Source organism: Anopheles marshallii, chromosome 3 (assembly GCF_943734725.1).
Source record: "Anopheles marshallii chromosome 3, idAnoMarsDA_429_01, whole genome shotgun sequence".
NCBI classification, from domain to species: Eukaryota; Metazoa; Arthropoda; class Insecta; order Diptera; family Culicidae; genus Anopheles; species Anopheles marshallii.
Window position 1 is genome coordinate 39,560,091 of NC_071327.1, and position 18,831 is coordinate 39,578,921.

Below are 18,831 nucleotides of genomic sequence, written 5' to 3' on the forward strand. Positions count from 1 at the left end.
TATGTATTTTTTTTATTTGTTATTACGTACAACTATCTCTCAAATTGAGTATGCGAGATATGTAAATTACTGATTCTTCATAGATTTTTTATCTGAAAATTACAATACAATACTGCTATTGAAAAAGCGAACATAGAATCTTAATTCTGTGCTACAACGAGGTAATGTTCCAATATCATGTATTAGAATATTGTCTGATCTGAATAGAGTGATCAATTAAATAATGTAAGTATTTATCCCGTGACTTAAGTATTTCAGACGGTGGTGGTTTACACACGACAAGATCGGTCGAAAATGTTATCCGGATCAATCCTCCGTACGCAGGATTGATTATATTGACGCAGGATTGACTGGCTTACGGATAAATAAAGTTAAAGAAAACCAGGAACGGCAGTCCTAAACCTCTTGAGGTTTTTGTGCGGATAAAGATGAAGATTTATCCCACTGGTCCATTACAATACTGAAAGCAGTTCATATTCTGCTGCTGCTGACATCAGAAATATCAAAGAATCGTTTAACTTACTGAACTTACTTGAATATGAAATTCGTTTAACTTACCGAACTCTTTGCACCAGATCATACTCAATTCTCAACTCGATATCGGGAAAAACCATGACAACTACTTAATAGCATACTCCCATGCATGAATTGATAAATCTAATAATCCGGTCAATAACCTTGTTTTCGATGCAAAGTTTATTGTACGACTAACTAACGATATTTTTGAATCGATTTTCGTTAGGTCGGGCCGTTTTGCTTGAATGATGAAATCCGAAACGAAATTTCTTGAAACATTTCACGATTTGCACTATGGTCATGAATAGCGAAATCACCGTCAAAAAACATTAATTCAAAGAAACAGAAATATTATTTATTTCGCAAGAAATATGAAAACGACGATGAAAAGATTTGAATAAGTCAATCTTTTTCGGCAGGCAGACGCGTTTACAACATAAGGAAGCGGAAGGATTCTTGAAAAAAAATTTCCCCGCGAGTCCACAATTGAAGTTTGGAAAATGGATAAAGACACAGCACAGAGCTAGCATTCATTTGAACAGCACTCGTCCTTGGGATCCAAGAAAGGCAAAGAAGTGGTCATCAAATTTAAATTTTATACTAAAAATCTACTCAACTTCACTTCAATTCGGTTCTTCCTCAATTTATTTTTCATGAACTAGATTTTCCTTTCTTTGACGATGACCGGGCTAGTCACTTTGTGTCGAGCAGAGCTTGTCAAACAAATCGGCATTTTTCGCGCCAAGAATCATAGGCTATTCGTTTCCCGGCAGTCCGCATCGGCTATCATAGGTAAAACACAATTCAAATTAACAATGCCTGAACAAAAGTGTGTTCTAAAGTTCGCCAAACTATCCGAAAACGCTTTTGCACCGACAAAAGGTTCTGCCAAAGCTGCTGGATATGATCTGAGAAGGTAATTAAGACATGCTTCACTTCCAGCACTGCAATCGGATTAATAAAACTACGGCGTTTTACTTTTCAGTGCATATGATTATACAGTGCCTGGCCGTGGAAAACAGCTTGTCATGACCGATATTCAGGTGCAGGTACCGGAAGGTTGCTATGGACGGGTTGCTCCTCGTTCCGGATTGGCTGTGAAGAATTTCATCGACGTGGGAGCCGGTGTGGTTGATGAGGACTACCGCGGCAACGTCGGTGTAGTGCTTTTCAATCACTCGGAAGCAGATTTCGAAGTCAAGAAAGGTGATCGTATCGCGCAGTTTATTTGCGAGAAGATAGCTTATCCGGATTTGGAAGAACTTCCGACGCTTACGGATACCGAACGCGGTGCAGGAGGTTTCGGATCTACCGGTACGAACTAAACCGGTCACATTTTTCTCAAGCATATTCGACATTTCCATTTGTTAAAGTTTTAATAATAAACTTAAGTTACACAAGTACGTGTGTGATGCTAGTCAATCAATAAACCGAAATCATTTACGGCCGGAAATCATATGGATCAGTCGTATCAAAACGTTAAATGATTAAGTGTAGAAAGCCACATTCTTTATTCATCGTTTGGATCATGTAAAACATTTTCAGCAGTCAGTATTATTACCCCAATACTGGTGTTCGCTACATTAAGAGAACAACACGATTAATACTACGTTTTTATTGCCATTCCAGCTTTAGTGGAACTATCATTAAAGGCACAAATCGCAGCTTTTACAGTCCGCGATAAAAATAATTGCACAGACCGAGAACGTTTTCGGCCTTTTATTGGCGTTATAAGTACAGCAAGAAAATCAAAAACGAAATATAGCTTCCAAAGCATTCTTTAAGAACATCTTAATCCTAGCTATCAAAACCATAAAATTGAAAACTATATAAAACCATAGAGACAGTGCCGCAAGAATAGTCTTCGTCAACAGCAATTTCGTGTTGATCGTTGATTTGTGTATGTATGATTTTGTTATAATGCTGTTTAATGGTTCGTTTAAAAATCAAAGACGGTAACAACGTACAACTCCCTTATCACATTCAGTTACATCCGCTTTGCCATCTGCGCGTAAGTCAAATGTGGAATGCACTTTTACGAAATGCGTGCATCGTTTGTCAATACTTGGTGAAGCTGGATTGTCCTCGCTTCGCTAATAATGGCACTTCTGCTTGTCGAGTTGGTTCACTTATTTACTCTAGTATCGTTGTGGTAACGTATTGGGTGCTGATGTTTCGGTCGTTTCTAACGGACTGGCATATGCCGGCGGAACCTTGAAAACGATGAAGGTGCCGGCGTGTGAAAACTCCGGTAAATCCTGCCCGACGGCGGCCTCAATGCTCAACGTTCGCGATTTGTTTCCTAGACGCAAAGGAAACGTGGATGCCACATTCACTGGTAGGTCTTGCTGGCAGATACTACAAAATATCGTTCATTGTTTATTATCTCGTAGATAATCCCATCAGTTTCGAAGGCTCAAAAAATGTTTCACTTACGCAACGTATCGCCTGACGACATGTGCTACCAGCTCTCCAATACGATCCTCCTTCAAGGGTTGGTGCTCTCCTTGTAGCGACACGATTAGGTCGTTATTATGATGCGAATGAAATACTGCCAGTTGATCGCGCCCAGGACTGACACTGATCGATGTAATCTAGGGACAAACCAAACAGGTTACAAACAATATTCGCAAATCATTAAATTATCATGCGCTTTGCCTTCATGTCAAATCTTACCTCTCGAATCTGAACGGTACGTTTCATGTTGCGGAATTTGTTCTTTGCTCCGTCCAGCTTGTAAATAGCGCCATCCGTTACTATAATCGCACGATCAGCCGATTTGTTGCATTTGTTGAACTTTTTCACGAACGCCGAAAATACAATCGTATCAAAGTGATCCGTATTCTTTATATTGCGCACGCTCGCATTGTACGACGAGTAATTGCTGTTTTCTGCCACGATCGACAAATAGTTGCCAAGCCACCGGCGATCGTGTCCCCAGAACTTTCGCCGTTTGCGGAACGCACTGGCGGCAATTATTTGCAAACGTAGCTGCGGCCACTCTTCGCGTGGGTATTTGCGCAGGATCATCGCAGCACGCCAGCGAGAGAACAGCATCCGCAAGTGCCGTTCCGCTTGCCGACCGACAAGCGGAGGTTGGGGCCACTGTATACCCTTACCGTAGTCGCGCAAAGTGCGTGCATTACGGAACCGGACCGCCAAATCCTGCACGTAGCTCTTCAGCTTGTACTTTCGATAGTGACGCATAATGACGAGAGCCGCCTTCATTTTCTTATACTTCTGACGCGCGATCCAACCACGCACCTGCTTCTGCAGAAGCGTCACAATGTGCGGTATCATGTCGTTCCGTTGCTGCTCGAGCGCAAACAGCGTTTGCGGCGAACGGATGAAAATCTTCGTCTTTCCGAACCGCACATCGTGGCTAAAGTTTTTTTCGTTCATCAGCACCTTCACGCCGTCCCGATCGTTACCGCCTCGGAAATTTGGCCAGGTGTACTGCGAAATCATCTTGTAACGTAGCAAAAACTTGTCGTACCGTTGACGATGCACAAAACCGGCCCGCCGTACACGAACATTCTCCAGCAGTCCCAGGTACCGAACCTGATGCTCTACGCGGACATCATCAAACACGGTCGGGCTTTTGATGTCGTTCGGCTTAATGCACCGCACATACAGTGGTTCCTTGCGCAATAGCGTCGCCACCAACTCAGCCATAGATTTTTGGAACAGTGTTCCAGCGGTTAATGGGCGCTTCGTGGTTTTCGAAATGTCCTGTGCACCTTCGGGCCACATCGAGCTAATTAGCTTGTCATGCGAACCGTAAAGCAAGCGCTTGAAATCTTGGAACAAAGTGTCACGGTTCTTCTCGATGAACCCACTGATGGAATAAATAACGTCGCCGGCATAGTGTGTTATGCGAAAGTCTTCCTTGTGACGCAACTCCTTGTCCATTGGTTTCAGCTGGCGGCTGGTATAGTGAGGATGGTGGGACAATTTCTTGTCCATGTCACCCAACAGCATTTCGTCTGTTATTTTACCGACGTTCAAACACGCTTCGTTCATGATTGCGATGACGCCCTTATCGGGTTGCTCTACCAAGGCACAAATAATCTGCAATGTAACAATACAAATTCGGTTTAAACTTTCTTTTTCGGAAATTATTGAGTCAACTACACAAAATAGCTCTTACCTGATTGTTAAAATACTCAATATTGGTCCATTCAATACCTTCGCGGTTATATTCTTCCTGTTCCTGCTTCAATACTAGCTCTATAAACAGCTGCTGCAGCTTCTCATTGCAATAGTTGATGCAAAACTGTTCGAAACTGTTACGGTCGAATATCTCGAAGCCGTAAATGTCCAACACACCAATCACTTTGTTGTAGCGTTTCTGTGTGGTACTTCCTGGGACAAGGATCGCCTTGTTGATGCGCTGTATGATCCAGGTAAACATGCGATCGTATATCGCTTTCGCCAACGCATCCCGGCCATACTCTGCTTGCTTTGTGTCGTGGCTCTTTGTCATGATTTCTCCACGTGCTGCGATCACTCGCTCCGTTAAAGCAGTGCGCATTTCCTCCGCAGTCACCTGCAGAAGTTGAGCAACCTGTATCAACGTTTTTCCGTTGGTTATTGTTATTTTCTCATCCTGCACTGCAATTGTAAAATAAATATGGCGGCATTAGTACTCACTGTATATATTTTTGGCGTATTCGTGTTATCTCAAATTCAAGGACACTCATTCATTGGTTTCATTAGTCATGCTTACTTTGAAATTCGATATTTCCCAAATGCAGAATTGCTGCTACCGTTCGCCATACCATGGAAATCTCCTCCGCACTAAATCCGAGTGCTTGCAGACCACCGGTTGTCGCTCGGTAGTCGGATTTTTCGGAGAGAATCTCTGTACTTCCTTGATTCGTGTAATGGTATGCTACCGGATCTCTTACTAGATTGTACTGCTGAAGCTCATTGTTAGACCCGCCACGTAAAAGCTGTAGAATATGGGTAGAGTAATTAATGCCATAATTGACAAAAAAGAACAATAAAACTGATGATTGCGATTGTGGCTGATGATAATTACAAGCGGATTTCATTTCGAACATTAAACGATTTTCGTATCGTGGTTCGGATATCGAATGATCAAATTTCGTTCTAAAGATAGCAATGCCCTAATGCTTTGTAGCATTCATTAACGCTAAATACCTCGATAAATAGAAGGTAGGCTAATAGGCTCAATAAACAACTAAATCCATTGCAAATTAATTAATCTTACCTGGTAGAAGCAATGGAAATTCCGTTCACCGCTTTGCTGTTGAATAACGCGGGACTTCTCTAGCAAATAGTTGGTAATAATGCCCCCGACCGGATCTCCTTTGTAGTCGAACTCGATGTCCATGTATTTGCCAAAACGACTGCTGTTGTCATTGCGGTTAGTTTTCGCATTGCCAAAACACTCCAAAATTGCATTGCTTTTGATGAGCACGTTCTTTACTCTGTAAACAAACCAGAATGTGAGTCATTAATATGGTAATAGCGTTGAAAATTCAACCTAAAGCATGAATTTATTTGCCTTCAAACTTCGGAGGAAATGGAAAAATCCCAGAATCTTCTTGATATAAATATACCATGATTTGATTGAAATCCTTCAAAAATACATACATAAATTTGCCATTATTGATTGAACGCAGTGAAAATTATTTCATTTGTGGGAGCGTCCGTATCACATGCGCCCGCCCGCAAAGATTATTTAAAGTCAGCTCTGCTATTGATGTAATCTAGAAATCTTCATGCATCAATGCTCTAAAAAACTTTCCAAACGACAAGTTATTCTTGTTCCAGATGTGAAAAGGTAGAAGTATTCAAATTTCAACACCCGTATGTTTTGCCAACTTTTCCAACTGGTCAGAAATATCTTTGCTGATTGTTCCAAAACTTTCCATGCAGGCCGAAATGTTTGGAAGACAATATATTTTTGAACTTTGTTACGCTTCAGTTTGATCCCAGGTAAAACAACTTCTCAACTGATCGAAAACAACGCAAAGTGAAGAAAAAGGCTGTTCAGCAAGAATTATTTCAAGTCAATTAGTGTTCTACTGCGCTACACGGAAGAGTTACGCGGGGTTTGAAAGCAAAAACGGATAAACCAAATCTAATTGGCTTACTATAGGCTAGCCTTTCATACAATTGCTAATAAAGTTTGGTTTTGGTCAACTGTCCAGAAAATTTATAAGTGCTTGAAGTCATTAAACATGTAACCTGTGTTTAAAGTATTGAACATCTGCTCGTAGAAAAAAACGTTGTTGCTATTTTTTATCGAATGTAACAATCTTGCAATGTGATGAACACACGCATGCATGAAGATTTTAGTTCAACGAAAAGATACTAAACACAATATTTCTCGATTGTTAATTAATCCCTGAAAACTGTCCAGTAACTTAAAACATTTCCATCCCCAAGCTTTAGTCAATATTTGAATCCCTTTATGTGTGATCCTAAGATTGAAGTAACAAATCATTATCACTACAAATAGCATTATTTGTAGAGCGTCCGAAACGATATTATGTATCACTCAATAAAAACGTTTAACAACTCAATAAAAACGTTTAAACGTTTTCAAAACCTCAAAATCTCAAACGCTCGAAGATTTATTTCTTATCCGATACAGGTTTTATACAATTCGAGTTGGAAAATCCTTAAAGGACAAAACAATTTAAAGTATGTGCTCATTTGATGCTGCAAATTAATTACCCAAAATAAATGAAATTAAAAAAGTTCATCATTCTTCAGGTCCTCCGAATGGTAACGTTTGAGCTAATAGAATCTCCTATTTACACGCGATTGCTCGTCAAAACATAAGAAAGCGGCATGAAACAAACAAAAATGATAAACATTTGCCAGTGCCTAAAATTGCTGCCAAGAATGCGGCAAATTCCACACCGGCTTACCGTTCGATCTCGCCCTGTTTCCCCTGGTTCGTGACGGCCGCTATGTACTTCATAATGATTTTGGACGCCTCGGTCTTGCCAGCGCCGGATTCGCCCGAAATCATGATGCAGGTATCGTTGTTGCGTTGCTTCAGCACCCGATACGCGGCATCGGCAATTGCAAAGATGTGGGGCGCATTTTCAAACAGCTCCCGCCCTTTGTACCGGTTGACGTACTCCGGTCCATAGATGTTCATCTCGCGGTACGGATTTACCGAAACGCAAACCTCACCGATGTATGTGTAGATTTTGCCGGCTTGAAACCTACGAAAAGAGAAAGAAAGAAAGAAAGAAGGTAAGTAAAACATTATTACTGATGAGCCCCAGGCTTTGATGCTTGCGATACATAACAGATTCAAAAATGAAAAACCTTCCTAATCTTTATCCAATCACTCATTTAAGGAAGCTGTCGGTGGTGATGCATCACGTAAATTGTACCGCCCAATTGACCGTGTCGGTTGGTCATCAATGGCACGCGAAACCTTTCAACCCCCCTTTTGCGCATGACGTCATTCGCCAGGAGGGAAAAGGCCACAGCTCGGCGGTTTTAAAATTTCAACTAGCCCATCAACAATGCATAAATTTGACCTTTCTCTTTTCTCCGAGACCCGCACATTTTCCTTCGCACTTTCGTTAAATTGTTATCAATTATGGCTTATGCAAGCTGAAAGATGATATTACACCTCCGTCCGGAAGGTTTCGAGACCGGTACGGTGCGCGTACCCGCGAGCCGTGGAAAACGGAACCAGTTGATGCTAATTAAAAATTACAAACCGGCTGCAGTTTTGTGCGGTTTGTGTTGTTTGGTGGCGCAATGTAATGTGTGCTTGGCTGCTTGGCACGTTGCGCAACCTTTACGCTGAAAACTTCCCTCTACTCTGGTTGAACCCATCCACGGTCAAATGGTCTTCCAGCATGATGATAATCAATTCACAAGCAAATGGCAGTAAAAATGTAGGTAATGTCTTTGGTGAGTGAATTTGTTATCGTTTTGTCGATCTTGGAGAATCCCATACGATCTTTCATTCTTTTCTTTGGTATCAGTTTAGAGTGGATGTTGACTACCGTTCACAAGATATTCTCACTGATACTGCAAGATGGAATTGTATCATTCGTAGAAGGGATAGTTGGGAACTATCAGAGAATATTCTGAAACAGACCACTGATCAGATCTTCACCTTTCGGCAGACCTTGGATAAGATATCAGCTCCATTTTTTCACTGATTCACTGACTTTTAAGCCGCATATGGGCTCAGAGCCAAGGAACACCTTAACGACGCAATGAGCTCTCGCAAACTAGTACGAATGAGAAACACTAATGTCACATAACAGGTAATCGTGGGTGGAAAACTCTCAAGGTCCTTTGTTACCATCAACGATCTGCGACAAGGAGATGGACTAGCCTGTCTTTGGCCATCATTGAATTACTAGTCTTGTATATAGCAGATGCTTGATACAGTATCGATCAAGCAGCGGAAATCCTTGGGTTGGAGTGCCGAATTAGGTTCCAAAAGAGACATATGTAGGAGTGACGTACTATTTTTCGAATTAAATATTCCGCCATCCATCCCATCCATTCCCTCTTAAGTAATACAAACTCGTCGATCTCAGTCGTTGTTAAGAAAAATAAGAGTAAAAAAGTGCAAAACCTGGAAACATCTATTTTTCAAGTTAGATTTTTCAAGTCGAGGGTGGTGTGTTGGGAAAGATAGAACAGATGTGTCCATTTCTCTTTGTTTGTTTGTGTTATTTTGTTGTTAAAAGTGCTCGATTTGTTTGTTGAACCGATATGTTAGTTTCTATAATGTCTTGTTTAGGCACTGTGTTCCTTTGCACCCCTTTTTATGGATATTATTTGTATTACTTGTTGTTTATAAGGGTGTCGCTTTCTTGTTTTTGTCTTTGGGTGTTTTCAAAGGTTTTATCTTTATCATTAAGTTCATTATTTGTTTTTTTTTTGTTTGTAAGATCTTTTGTTTTTGAATGACTGATTATGTGTTTGTGTTATTGTTCTACGGTTTTCCTCCTTTTTCCTATTTTCGTAATTTATCCCAAGGTGGTGGAACCCGAAAAGGTAGAGGACGAGGTTTAAGGTCCGGGGGAAAAAAATCACCATACCTCAAAGACCCAATGTAAACACGTCAAAACTGTTCGCAAGGGAAATTAAGAACTGTTAATTTTCCCTGAATTTCCCCCCAAAGTAACCTGTTAAATTGAGGGTGTTTTAAGTGTAATTAAATGAAAAAAATTTGTCGCACTGAGATTTATCTAACAATATAATAATAATGATAACAATTATAAATGCTGATGCCGATTTGTTTATAACAAGTAAACACATGATGAAATTTTTTAGCACTAAAACTACTCACAATATTCGATCATCTATTCATTCCCCATGCATTGATCGCGCCTGTACAAAGTGCATGAGAACAATTGGAATGCAAATCTATTTTATCTTTATTCATAACTACAGCTCTGAACAAATTTTAGTATGCGACGTACGACTGTAAGCTGTCTGTTTGGGCATTGCTTCAATCGAAGCTCGCAATTTCTATTCATTTTTCTACAAAACACAAACTGATGCTTAATCGATATAAAAATATTAGCTAAAATTTTTCTTAACACACACTAACTGTGCTTAAATTAAAAACAATTTCTTTGTTAAACTCAACAAAAGCAGAACAACTAAAATGTCCCATTCAAAGCTACAAAACTAACAGAAACTTGATATGAAACCTTTTACGAACCACACCTATTCAAAAGTTCTATCCCATTTGTATCCGATATAGCTTTAATATGGGTTGGGCACTAGTTTATGTAGCCCACATCCAAAAACAACAGATACTGACACGTTATCAGTTTAAATACGGGCTTTACAACATCGTGGCTCTTTCATACATTGTATGAAACAATCAATTCTTACTGCAATCGATCGTATGTGTGTTGGTAAAAGAGGACACCATTTGAATTACAACGTGAATGAATTTTCGAAATTTATGCCATATGTGCAGCACAAAATGCACATATATCATTACGAGACTATTGCATAGAAGTAAGTAAACGATTCTTTAATAATATGGATATTAATTGAACAAACTAGACTCATTACATTTCTTACTGGAAAGGAAGTAGGGAACTATCGCAAATAAGAACTTTATAATCACAAATTTACAATATATTTCAGCCAATACAAATAGTCAAACTTAATGAAAATGCTACGCCTAAGGCCAGGATATCCTTTGTGGACAAAAGAATCGTAGGCACACACCCCAAATTGCTTAGGTCCAGATTTGTCGTATGAGTTTTTAATGTCGCTCCATCACCCGTGTGTGCGTGTCGTGCCCCTGCACGATTATTTGCGCGTGCCAGTGGAAGGTTCGTGCGCGGTTACAAACTCAATGTAACATATTTTCGGTGAAAGACCCTCAACAAACAATTCACCAATACGCTCGCAAAAAACCATCATACGGTGTACCAGACAGCAGACAGACCCCGATCATGGGGGTCACTCGACCCATATATGATGAAAGCCGTGTGCCGTGTGGTCTTACCACCACAATGGCACCAAATCTTAAGAAGGCCAGATACGCGATGGGGATGTGGACAGAATGGAACACGGAGCACCTTACAGCACCTTCGTTTGGTGTCGTTGTGGGGCGTCATCCACTTGTAAGGCGCGCTCTTGCAGCTGACATCATCGTAACCATCACACATGAGGCCTTGATGGTCGGTGGTGCCCTTGTGCCATTGAAGCGCGGAGCTACGGCACACCGAACGAGAAGAGGCGCGTATGAAAAGTTGAAAGAAATCGATGTTCAACCGAGGGGGTTCATTCCAATCAATCATAAACCGTATCATAATCACGATTGTTAGAAATAAAAAAGGTGTCTTTTAAACCAAACAATTTTCCCACATTGTGTAAAACAATTGCCTAATCACACGTGTAATCTGCGGTTGTGCCGAAGGGTGATAAGATTCCTCCTGACGGCCACGCAACCGCTGAATGACTTACGATTTGGCAAACCCACCCTTAAGGAAATCATTCAGATCATTGTGTTAAAATTGCTTATTATTTACAAATATATTTGAATCTCGTTGTATTTGTATTTCGATTAAACCCAAAGGGGTTAGTGTCATGTTCGTAAATCTTATTAATTATTCCAACATAAGACATAACAATTTGAAGAGATTGCAATGCGCCGGATAATTGAAGATGATTTTTTCCCGATTTTTTCGACTTCCCAACTTCGCAACCACCGTTAACATTAAGTTTGGCAAGCTTTATTAAGACCCGCAGCGAATAAACAAAGAAGAGTTTGGCTTTGCCATGTGTGTCTATCTTGCAGGTAAAACGCTGGCAACATGATAAAGTGTAATCGGTGCGCTGAAAAGATACTGGGCACCGGCACCGATTGAAAGGGTAAACATCCTGCAATAACTTCAAGTACCGCACGTTTTCTTGCGCCTTTGTGCGGGTTGATTGTACACCGTTCTGTATGTGTGTTTGTGTGTTATATTTTTTATTGTTTTGCCACACAACATTTAACGTGCTTCAACAAACCGCAACACTCCAGGCTCGGCTCCAGAGTGTAGAGTGTTGTCCGCCGATGAAAGATTCAGCGTGTTTACTTGTGCTCTTCAAATCGGGCGCAGCCTGTCCAGCGTGGAGCTACCGCGCTATGTGCGACGAGAATGAGCGCGCATGTGTGTGTGTAAGTGTGTAGAAGGCATAAATGAAAACAAATGTACAGAACCACGCAAGTATCTTGTAGACCCACCCCCACCCCCTAAAACATCTGATTGCATTTTGCCGAATTTTCATCCATGATTCACACATTGCTGGAATGTCTAACAGCTGTTAAACGGAGGGAACGTTACATCGCAGTTGGCCTCTTTTCTTCCATTTCTTTGCAGCTTCTTCGTTGTGTGTCAATGTTTGCTTCTAGTTGGGAAACTGTATGCCAATTCCGAAGGCCAAACAGATAACTTCAAGTGTTCTTAATGCTCTTATCAGTCAATCGTGGTGGCCAGCAAACCGATGGTTACCAGAGAACGGGGAGAAAAGGGACTGATGCCCGACTTCCCAAGTGAACCAAGCAAAGGCAAACTTATCGACAAAGCTTGAGGGTGGTCTCCGGGTGAGCAAGTAATTTTTTCCAAGAATAACGAAAAAAAAAACCTTTAATCTCCAGGGCTAGGTCCAGGTTTACGTACACAACACAGCCATCATCTCGATCGGCCTTTTAATGTGGCGATGATGACGTGATCCTCTGGTTGCACTAATCGATGACTAATGCGCGGTTTTTGTAACAGCGGTACGAGGAGACCTCCACGCTTTATGCAAATATGGCTGGTTCGTTAGTCATGCCCGCTAAAAGATGACACATGGCAATAAGTAATCATCCATCATCAATGAGCTGCAATTCTAATGAATTGCTCAATGACATGTATTGAGGATAGCTACATTGCTGGCGTTTACTTTATGGCAAATAAAATATAGAAAAATCTACAAAGAACCGAAAACTTTAAATAACGCAACAAAGTAGGTGCCAGCAAACGAACCAAATATTTGATACTTTATTTAGGACTACATGTTCTGTTCTACAGGTAGTTTCGTAATAGAAGAAAAAACAGACCTCGTACATCTAAGAAGGGGAAATGGGTGGAATAATTCCCCTCCGGCGAAACTCTTTACGAAATGATCAGCGCTCTCCAAAACAGGCACTTTAATTGCGGACTTTTACATGGATTTAAGGTCCTTGGAATATTAAAGCGTATAAATTCAATTCGGAGGTACGGTCAAAGTTGCTGTTCAGTTTAAAAATGTTTTGAAATTGTTTACTTTTTCAATAGTTATACTTCACAACCGACTGTTGAGACAAAACCATCCGTCGCGGTGAGAGATGTGGTTTATTTTTGTAACACTAACCTACGCTTCAGGTTGTCCATGAAATTTTCTTGCGTTACCGAGTCCAGCAGTACAAAATCTTGCACGCCGACCTCCTGCCCTTGATGATGCGCCATCCTTGCGGTTCGTTCAGTTCACTGTAATGTATCACAACGTTTTATGCTGTGCCTCACACACTGCGGCAACACACTACGGTAACTGTTATTTGGACGGAACCAAAAACGGAATGAAAACAAAAACTATGGGGCCCGGTTAAACCCCGACCTCTCTCTTTCTCTCTCTCTCTCTTTTGCACAATCGTCACTTTCCAATATCACTTCCTCTGTGTAAAACAAAACCAAAAAATAGCCTGCTGCAGCAGAATAGCTACCACACGGGGGTACGTTCTTTCTCACTATGACAACACAACAGAGAACAGAACACAACAGAAAAGCCGCTAAACAATAGAACGGGTGAAATTTCGCGTTCGAACATTTAATTAATGCACCGACGGTAACACAAATGACGCGAATTCCGATGCCTACGAATGCTGACGCGGGGACAGCATCAAACGACGCGGCGCTATTGTCCAACTCATCACTGGCACTGCGAACGCACAACAGACGACATAAAGCAACAAAACAGCGTACGCATAACTAGATTAACCGCGTCACTTCTGAGTAAAAAAAGATTAACTGATAATGTGAGTAATTCCCCCCACCTGTGGCGGCTGCAACAAAACCGAGCGGCTTATTTCGTACGACGCGGCAAACGTGAACGACCGTAACATTGAATAAATGACAAGTTTAGAAAAAGTTTGTCTATTTAATCTCAAATGTAACTACTTTTCTCGTGCATCGCAACGAGTTTTTAGTTCATTCCTACACACAGGATGGAAACACAATTGAAAGGAAATAACTTTTTGTTGAAGAATTCCCTCCGAAATACAGTCATTCTTCCCAACGTAAACTCTTTTCGTTCAGTTCACAATAAACCTTTGAGTCATGACAATTGTACCGTTCCTGGCTGTCAGTTTTAGGTCGAAAATGTCAAAATTCTCTTGATTCCCAAATAACAATTTAGGATGATCGGACACACGTTGTACGCAATTGCACGCACGATTCCGGTACATTGGTCAAATAGCTATTCATGACCGTGTAAAATTGCTTACGAATTAAAGTTAATTTTAATTTACGAGCAACATTATTGATATCCAATCAAGTCCACAGGGTTCCTGACCAAACAATGAAATATTTCAAACGATTGTGAAATTTTTCATTCAACTATGAAGGGTCAAATAATACAGTCACGGTAAAGTATGCCGCATCTGGAGTAAAATATCATTGTATCAACCCATATGTATTAAAGTCGATACCCGAGATTCATGGATAATGTATTCCAGAGAAATCCGCGTATCTCGAGTTTCCTCTTAAACAGGGATCTCCAAACTTTTCAGCCCGCGGGCCGCATTGGTTGAAACTACCGTAACGTGGGGCCTCTTACACATTAACTTACGGGTCGTTCAAAAAGATATTTTGCTGAAGATGTTTTCTTACCCCAATTTCTAGTGTTTAATGTTTCTAACTATAACAGTAAATAATATTTGGATTAAAATAAAATATTATAACTTCACAATCCCTTAAGATAATAACATTATCAAAAGTGTCGCGGGTCGTAGTTTGGAGACCCCTGCTCTAAAACATCGTTTATATGTCGTATTACGGAATCAAATACTAATTCCACGCTACGAAGCACATTCAAAATTGATTATTTATACGCTTATTCCAAGAATAACAATAAAATGTTATGAAACTAATTATAATAACGATAAAAAGTAATAAATAAAATGAATTCTGCATGCAAAACTCCGTGAATTTTCAAATTTTCAAAATCCGCGTATCACCGTTTTCGCGTAAGTCGAGAACCGCGTAACTCGGGTATTGACAGTATTTGATTATGAAGAACTCGGCACACAGATGATCAAGATCTCGATCAAAAAGAACTCGGCAAAAACAGATCAAGATCGCCAACGGTTTTTAAAAAATTTGGGTTTTACAAGAAAAAGATGAAAGACCTGCAGGAGCAGATTTTGATTATTCAGAACAGTAAATTAAGTGAGCATGTCATCTCATGAGAATGACACCGGACGACCCAGCCCATAAAGTCCTTTTAGGTCGTCCACACTGAAATTCAGATGAATTGATGGCGTTGATGCGTCCGCCAAAAAGGTTGGGATTATGGATTGGCTGACGACGGCGCTCGGCCATGAGCTGTTTAGAGAACTCATGCAGCAGGCCAATACCGCGAAGCGGTTTGTAGCGCCGGATACGTTATTCCCATAAATCGTTTTCTTCTTTATCAGCACAACAACTTTAAGGGGTCTTGTCTTGTCTAGTCTTGTTTTCGTAGACTTTATTTACACGTAGCGGAATAGTCAGTCCTGCGTATCGTGGAATGATCCGAATGGGATTTTGGAGCACTTCTATCGTGTGAAGACCGCAAACAATACACCACCGGGCCGCATACATAAATCGCCTATCAAGCAATAAAAGGACTAGAATATAAAGATGAATATCAGTTTGGTCGTAGATAACAGACGTGGATAACAGGTTGTGCCTGTTGGAATAAAATATGAAATTCTATGAAACATGTGCTGTAAGCGGATGGATAGGATGCATCGATATGTAATATGCATGATTGTATAGTAACAGTATTAAATTGATTCCTTATTTTTTCGAGTTGATCTATTGTTCAAGTAGTAACACTTGTCGGCACCTATCATAGAGAACGATGGAATATGTACAAGAGATTATACGATTCTCACCGATAATGATAAAGGGTTGATAACGATTACCGCATGACGATACTCGATAGTAAGTGGTTAAGATTGCCTGGAATTTGCAGCACTTGATGAGCGCTCAATGTTAAAGCTTTAATAATTTATTTTATTTTGAATCATAACAAAACCCGAGCATAGAAATATGAAGATCGAATTATGTTAAATGTACAGTATAATAACATATAAAAACAGGCAACAAACAGTAACTCCAAATGCTATACATCCAAATTCTTGTATTTATGAAATTTAATTCATTATGTTCATCGCCATCGATCCAAACATGACGATGCTAGTGAATTTACGCTTTCATATGCAGAGCTTTCAATTTTTTTTTTCTTCAACAGTTGATAATAGGGTTGCATGCTCACTGGTGCAATTGTTGAATATTTCAACTCCCTTTCCAACCAATGTAGCTGCTGGCGTAATATCGGTTTCACGCACCGTCTCGTATGCAAAGGAATCGGCGTGGGAATGAGCTCCTCGTGTATTTCCATAGCCGCAGCACAGTTACATGAAATACATTGGATATGATTTTTTATCTCCGCATTTATCTTACCACCAGCAGCAATGTTCAAACGCTTAAAAGCTATTTTTAAGAAACGAATGTCTTTTTGGAGTTCGTCAATTATCGAGCGTACATTTGCCTCCAGCAAGCTTTCTGTACGTTTAGGTTTCTGATGAACAGATTCCAGCCCAATTGACATACCAGATTCCTCCTGTACATTCTGGACAATGTTTTGTTGTCTGGCAATGTTATCAGAAATCGTTGTAGATGCGACGCATTTCTCGTCCTGAAGGCGGATGTACAACTCATCTATGTAGGCAGACATCAATTTTTCAATGTTGGTAAGACGTTCTAAGAACATATTTTCCCGTTCTACCACACCATCCACAGTGGCCACAAGCTCATCAAATTTGGGTACAACCTCGTTGCGTTCCGTATCGTGTGATGATACTGAGAACGCTGATTCTTCATCTATGTGCTGACCGTTTACACCTCCCTTATCCTGTTCCACAGAAACAACGACGCCTGTGGGAAACGGTTTGTAGCTTTTAAAGTCCTTCGAAACCGACCCAGCTGGCTGGAATAAAGCGGTCTTTGGGATCGAATTTCCACGAGCAACTTCTGATAGCACCACCTCACACGTCGTCTGTAGGTCTTCTCCATCGTTGAATGACACACCCCGTTCAACATCAAAGATCACGTCACTAACGTCTGTTTTTGATGGCTTTGGAGAAAATATTTCACCTGCGAGGGATGAATTACTTTCTAAAGTGTTTGCATCTACTGCTAGTACATCACGAGTGCACGTGCACTGGCATTTCCCAAAAGGTGATTTCAATTCTAATTTAGCAACACGTTCGTCGATTTCATAGACCTTAAAAGAAAACATTTATAGAGATCCTGTATAAAACGTTGTGTCCACGGAATGTAGGAGCTCGGATGGCATATCATTCGAATCAACAGGATGATTCAATTACCTTTCTTCTAACCTGTTCAATTTCAAACACAATGTTTTGCAAGGAGAACAATGTACAAGATTGTTCCACGTCTTTCAGTGAGAGCGTTCGACACGGAGAATTCAAATTTTCTTCCACTTGCTGTTGGTCTAGTTCTTGAGACGGACTTGTTAGTGCATTGGAAACATTTTGCGATGAACTACACGCTACCTCTTCTTTGGATATTTCTCGAACAATTCCGTGAAACGACTTGGTTTCTTCATTGAGTGATTCGTCCGAGAGATTCGCAATGTAAGACGGTTTTTCGCACGTCCTTCGTGCCGATACCAAGAGACATAAAACTTCACGAAGACGATTTAAATTCACTGTACCGTAAACATGCGGATGTTCACATGTTATGGCTTGGTTTATAAGCTCTCTTAACTCATTTTCATCCGCCATTTTCGTTACGAACGTACGTTTTCCAAGAATAGTGTTTATCTTCACAACTTAGCTGTCTTTGATCATGATTTTTACACATATCATCGTGCTTTTCGTTTCATGTAGATACGTAGATATGCTATGCAAACTTTACGCCAACCATGATAATCGTTAACCTGATTTAAGATATTTTTTTATGGCTTTTTTTTTCTTGGAATATGTAATATAATATCAAAATACCAATTTTCTGCATTTTTTATGCGCTATATTTTCAGCTATGCTGGTTTCTAGATCTATTTAGCAAGAATCAAAAATCAAATTAATTTTTTCAAGCTCATTTTGGCATTGATATTTTTGATTGAAATTTCTAATCTATAAATCTAGAAAATGACCGATTGCTAGTATTTACTCTCCCTCGTTTACCAAGGAATTCTCCTTCCTACTTCTTCTTGTCACTATTGTAATGGAAAAATGAAAATTAATGAAAAATGTCAATAAAAATCAATAAACTCCAATCCACTAAAACAGTATTAGCGTTCCAAAAAAGTAACATACAGTGCAACGATCCAACATTCTAGAGCAAAGGGTAAGCAAATTAAAATAATAATGTGGCTGAAACACTTCCCAAAATCCTTAAACCAAATTACTTAACTACTTAGATTAATTAAACATTAAATCAATTATTAAATAGAAAAAAAACTCTGTGAAACGTGTCGGTACAACAAACCTTAGACGCTTTGATAAAGCAATTTATCGAGAAT

At 40.1% G+C, this 18,831-nt stretch overlaps 3 protein-coding genes across 3 annotated transcripts; 1 reads left to right on the top strand and 2 right to left on the bottom strand.

Annotated features, from left to right (window-relative positions):
- Positions 1-1,196: 1,196 nt before the first annotated feature.
- On the top strand, positions 1,197-1,841 carry LOC128711327 (deoxyuridine 5'-triphosphate nucleotidohydrolase). The gene is made up of 2 exons (XM_053806196.1): positions 1,197-1,432; positions 1,502-1,841. Exons 1-2 carry the CDS (start codon positions 1,197-1,199, stop codon positions 1,839-1,841), a joined length of 576 nt encoding a protein of 191 aa, XP_053662171.1.
- An 813-nt stretch (positions 1,842-2,654) lies between these two features.
- On the bottom strand, positions 2,655-13,487 carry LOC128711310 (unconventional myosin ID). Its single transcript, XM_053806177.1, has 8 exons — positions 13,393-13,487; positions 7,425-7,727; positions 5,753-5,972; positions 5,246-5,471; positions 4,667-5,130; positions 3,193-4,587; positions 2,953-3,110; positions 2,655-2,874 (listed from the first exon to the last, which is right to left on the bottom strand). Exons 1-8 carry the CDS (start codon positions 13,485-13,487, stop codon positions 2,655-2,657), a joined length of 3,081 nt encoding a protein of 1,026 aa, XP_053662152.1.
- A 2,962-nt stretch (positions 13,488-16,449) lies between these two features.
- Positions 16,450-18,091, bottom strand: LOC128712586 (uncharacterized). Its single transcript, XM_053807478.1, has 2 exons — positions 17,672-18,091; positions 16,450-17,568 (listed from the first exon to the last, which is right to left on the bottom strand). The coding sequence occupies exons 1-2, from the start codon at positions 18,089-18,091 to the stop codon at positions 16,450-16,452; spliced, it is 1,539 nt and encodes a 512-aa protein (XP_053663453.1).
- Positions 18,092-18,831: the final 740 nt, after the last annotated feature.

Bases quoted from the DNA above. Each gene is read 5' to 3' on its own strand.
- LOC128711310 (XM_053806177.1), bottom strand. From the start codon at position 13,487: ATGGCGCATCATCAAGGGCAGGAGGTCGGCGTGCAAGATTTTGTACTG. The intron at 5,472-5,752 runs GTAAGATTAATT...CATATTCTACAG, and splicing joins ATTTCCATTGCTTCTACCAG to CTTTTACGTGGCGGGTCTAA. The intron at 4,588-4,666 runs GTAAGAGCTATT...GTTACATTGCAG, and splicing joins TTGAGTATTTTAACAATCAG to ATTATTTGTGCCTTGGTAGA.
- LOC128712586 (XM_053807478.1), bottom strand. From the start codon at position 18,091: ATGGCGGATGAAAATGAGTTAAGAGAGCTTATAAACCAAGCCATAACA. The intron at 17,569-17,671 runs GTAATTGAATCA...TTTTCTTTTAAG, and splicing joins TTGAACAGGTTAGAAGAAAG to GTCTATGAAATCGACGAACG.
- LOC128711327 (XM_053806196.1), top strand. From the start codon at position 1,197: ATGACCGGGCTAGTCACTTTGTGTCGAGCAGAGCTTGTCAAACAAATC. The intron at 1,433-1,501 runs GTAATTAAGACA...TTTACTTTTCAG, and splicing joins GCTGGATATGATCTGAGAAG to TGCATATGATTATACAGTGC.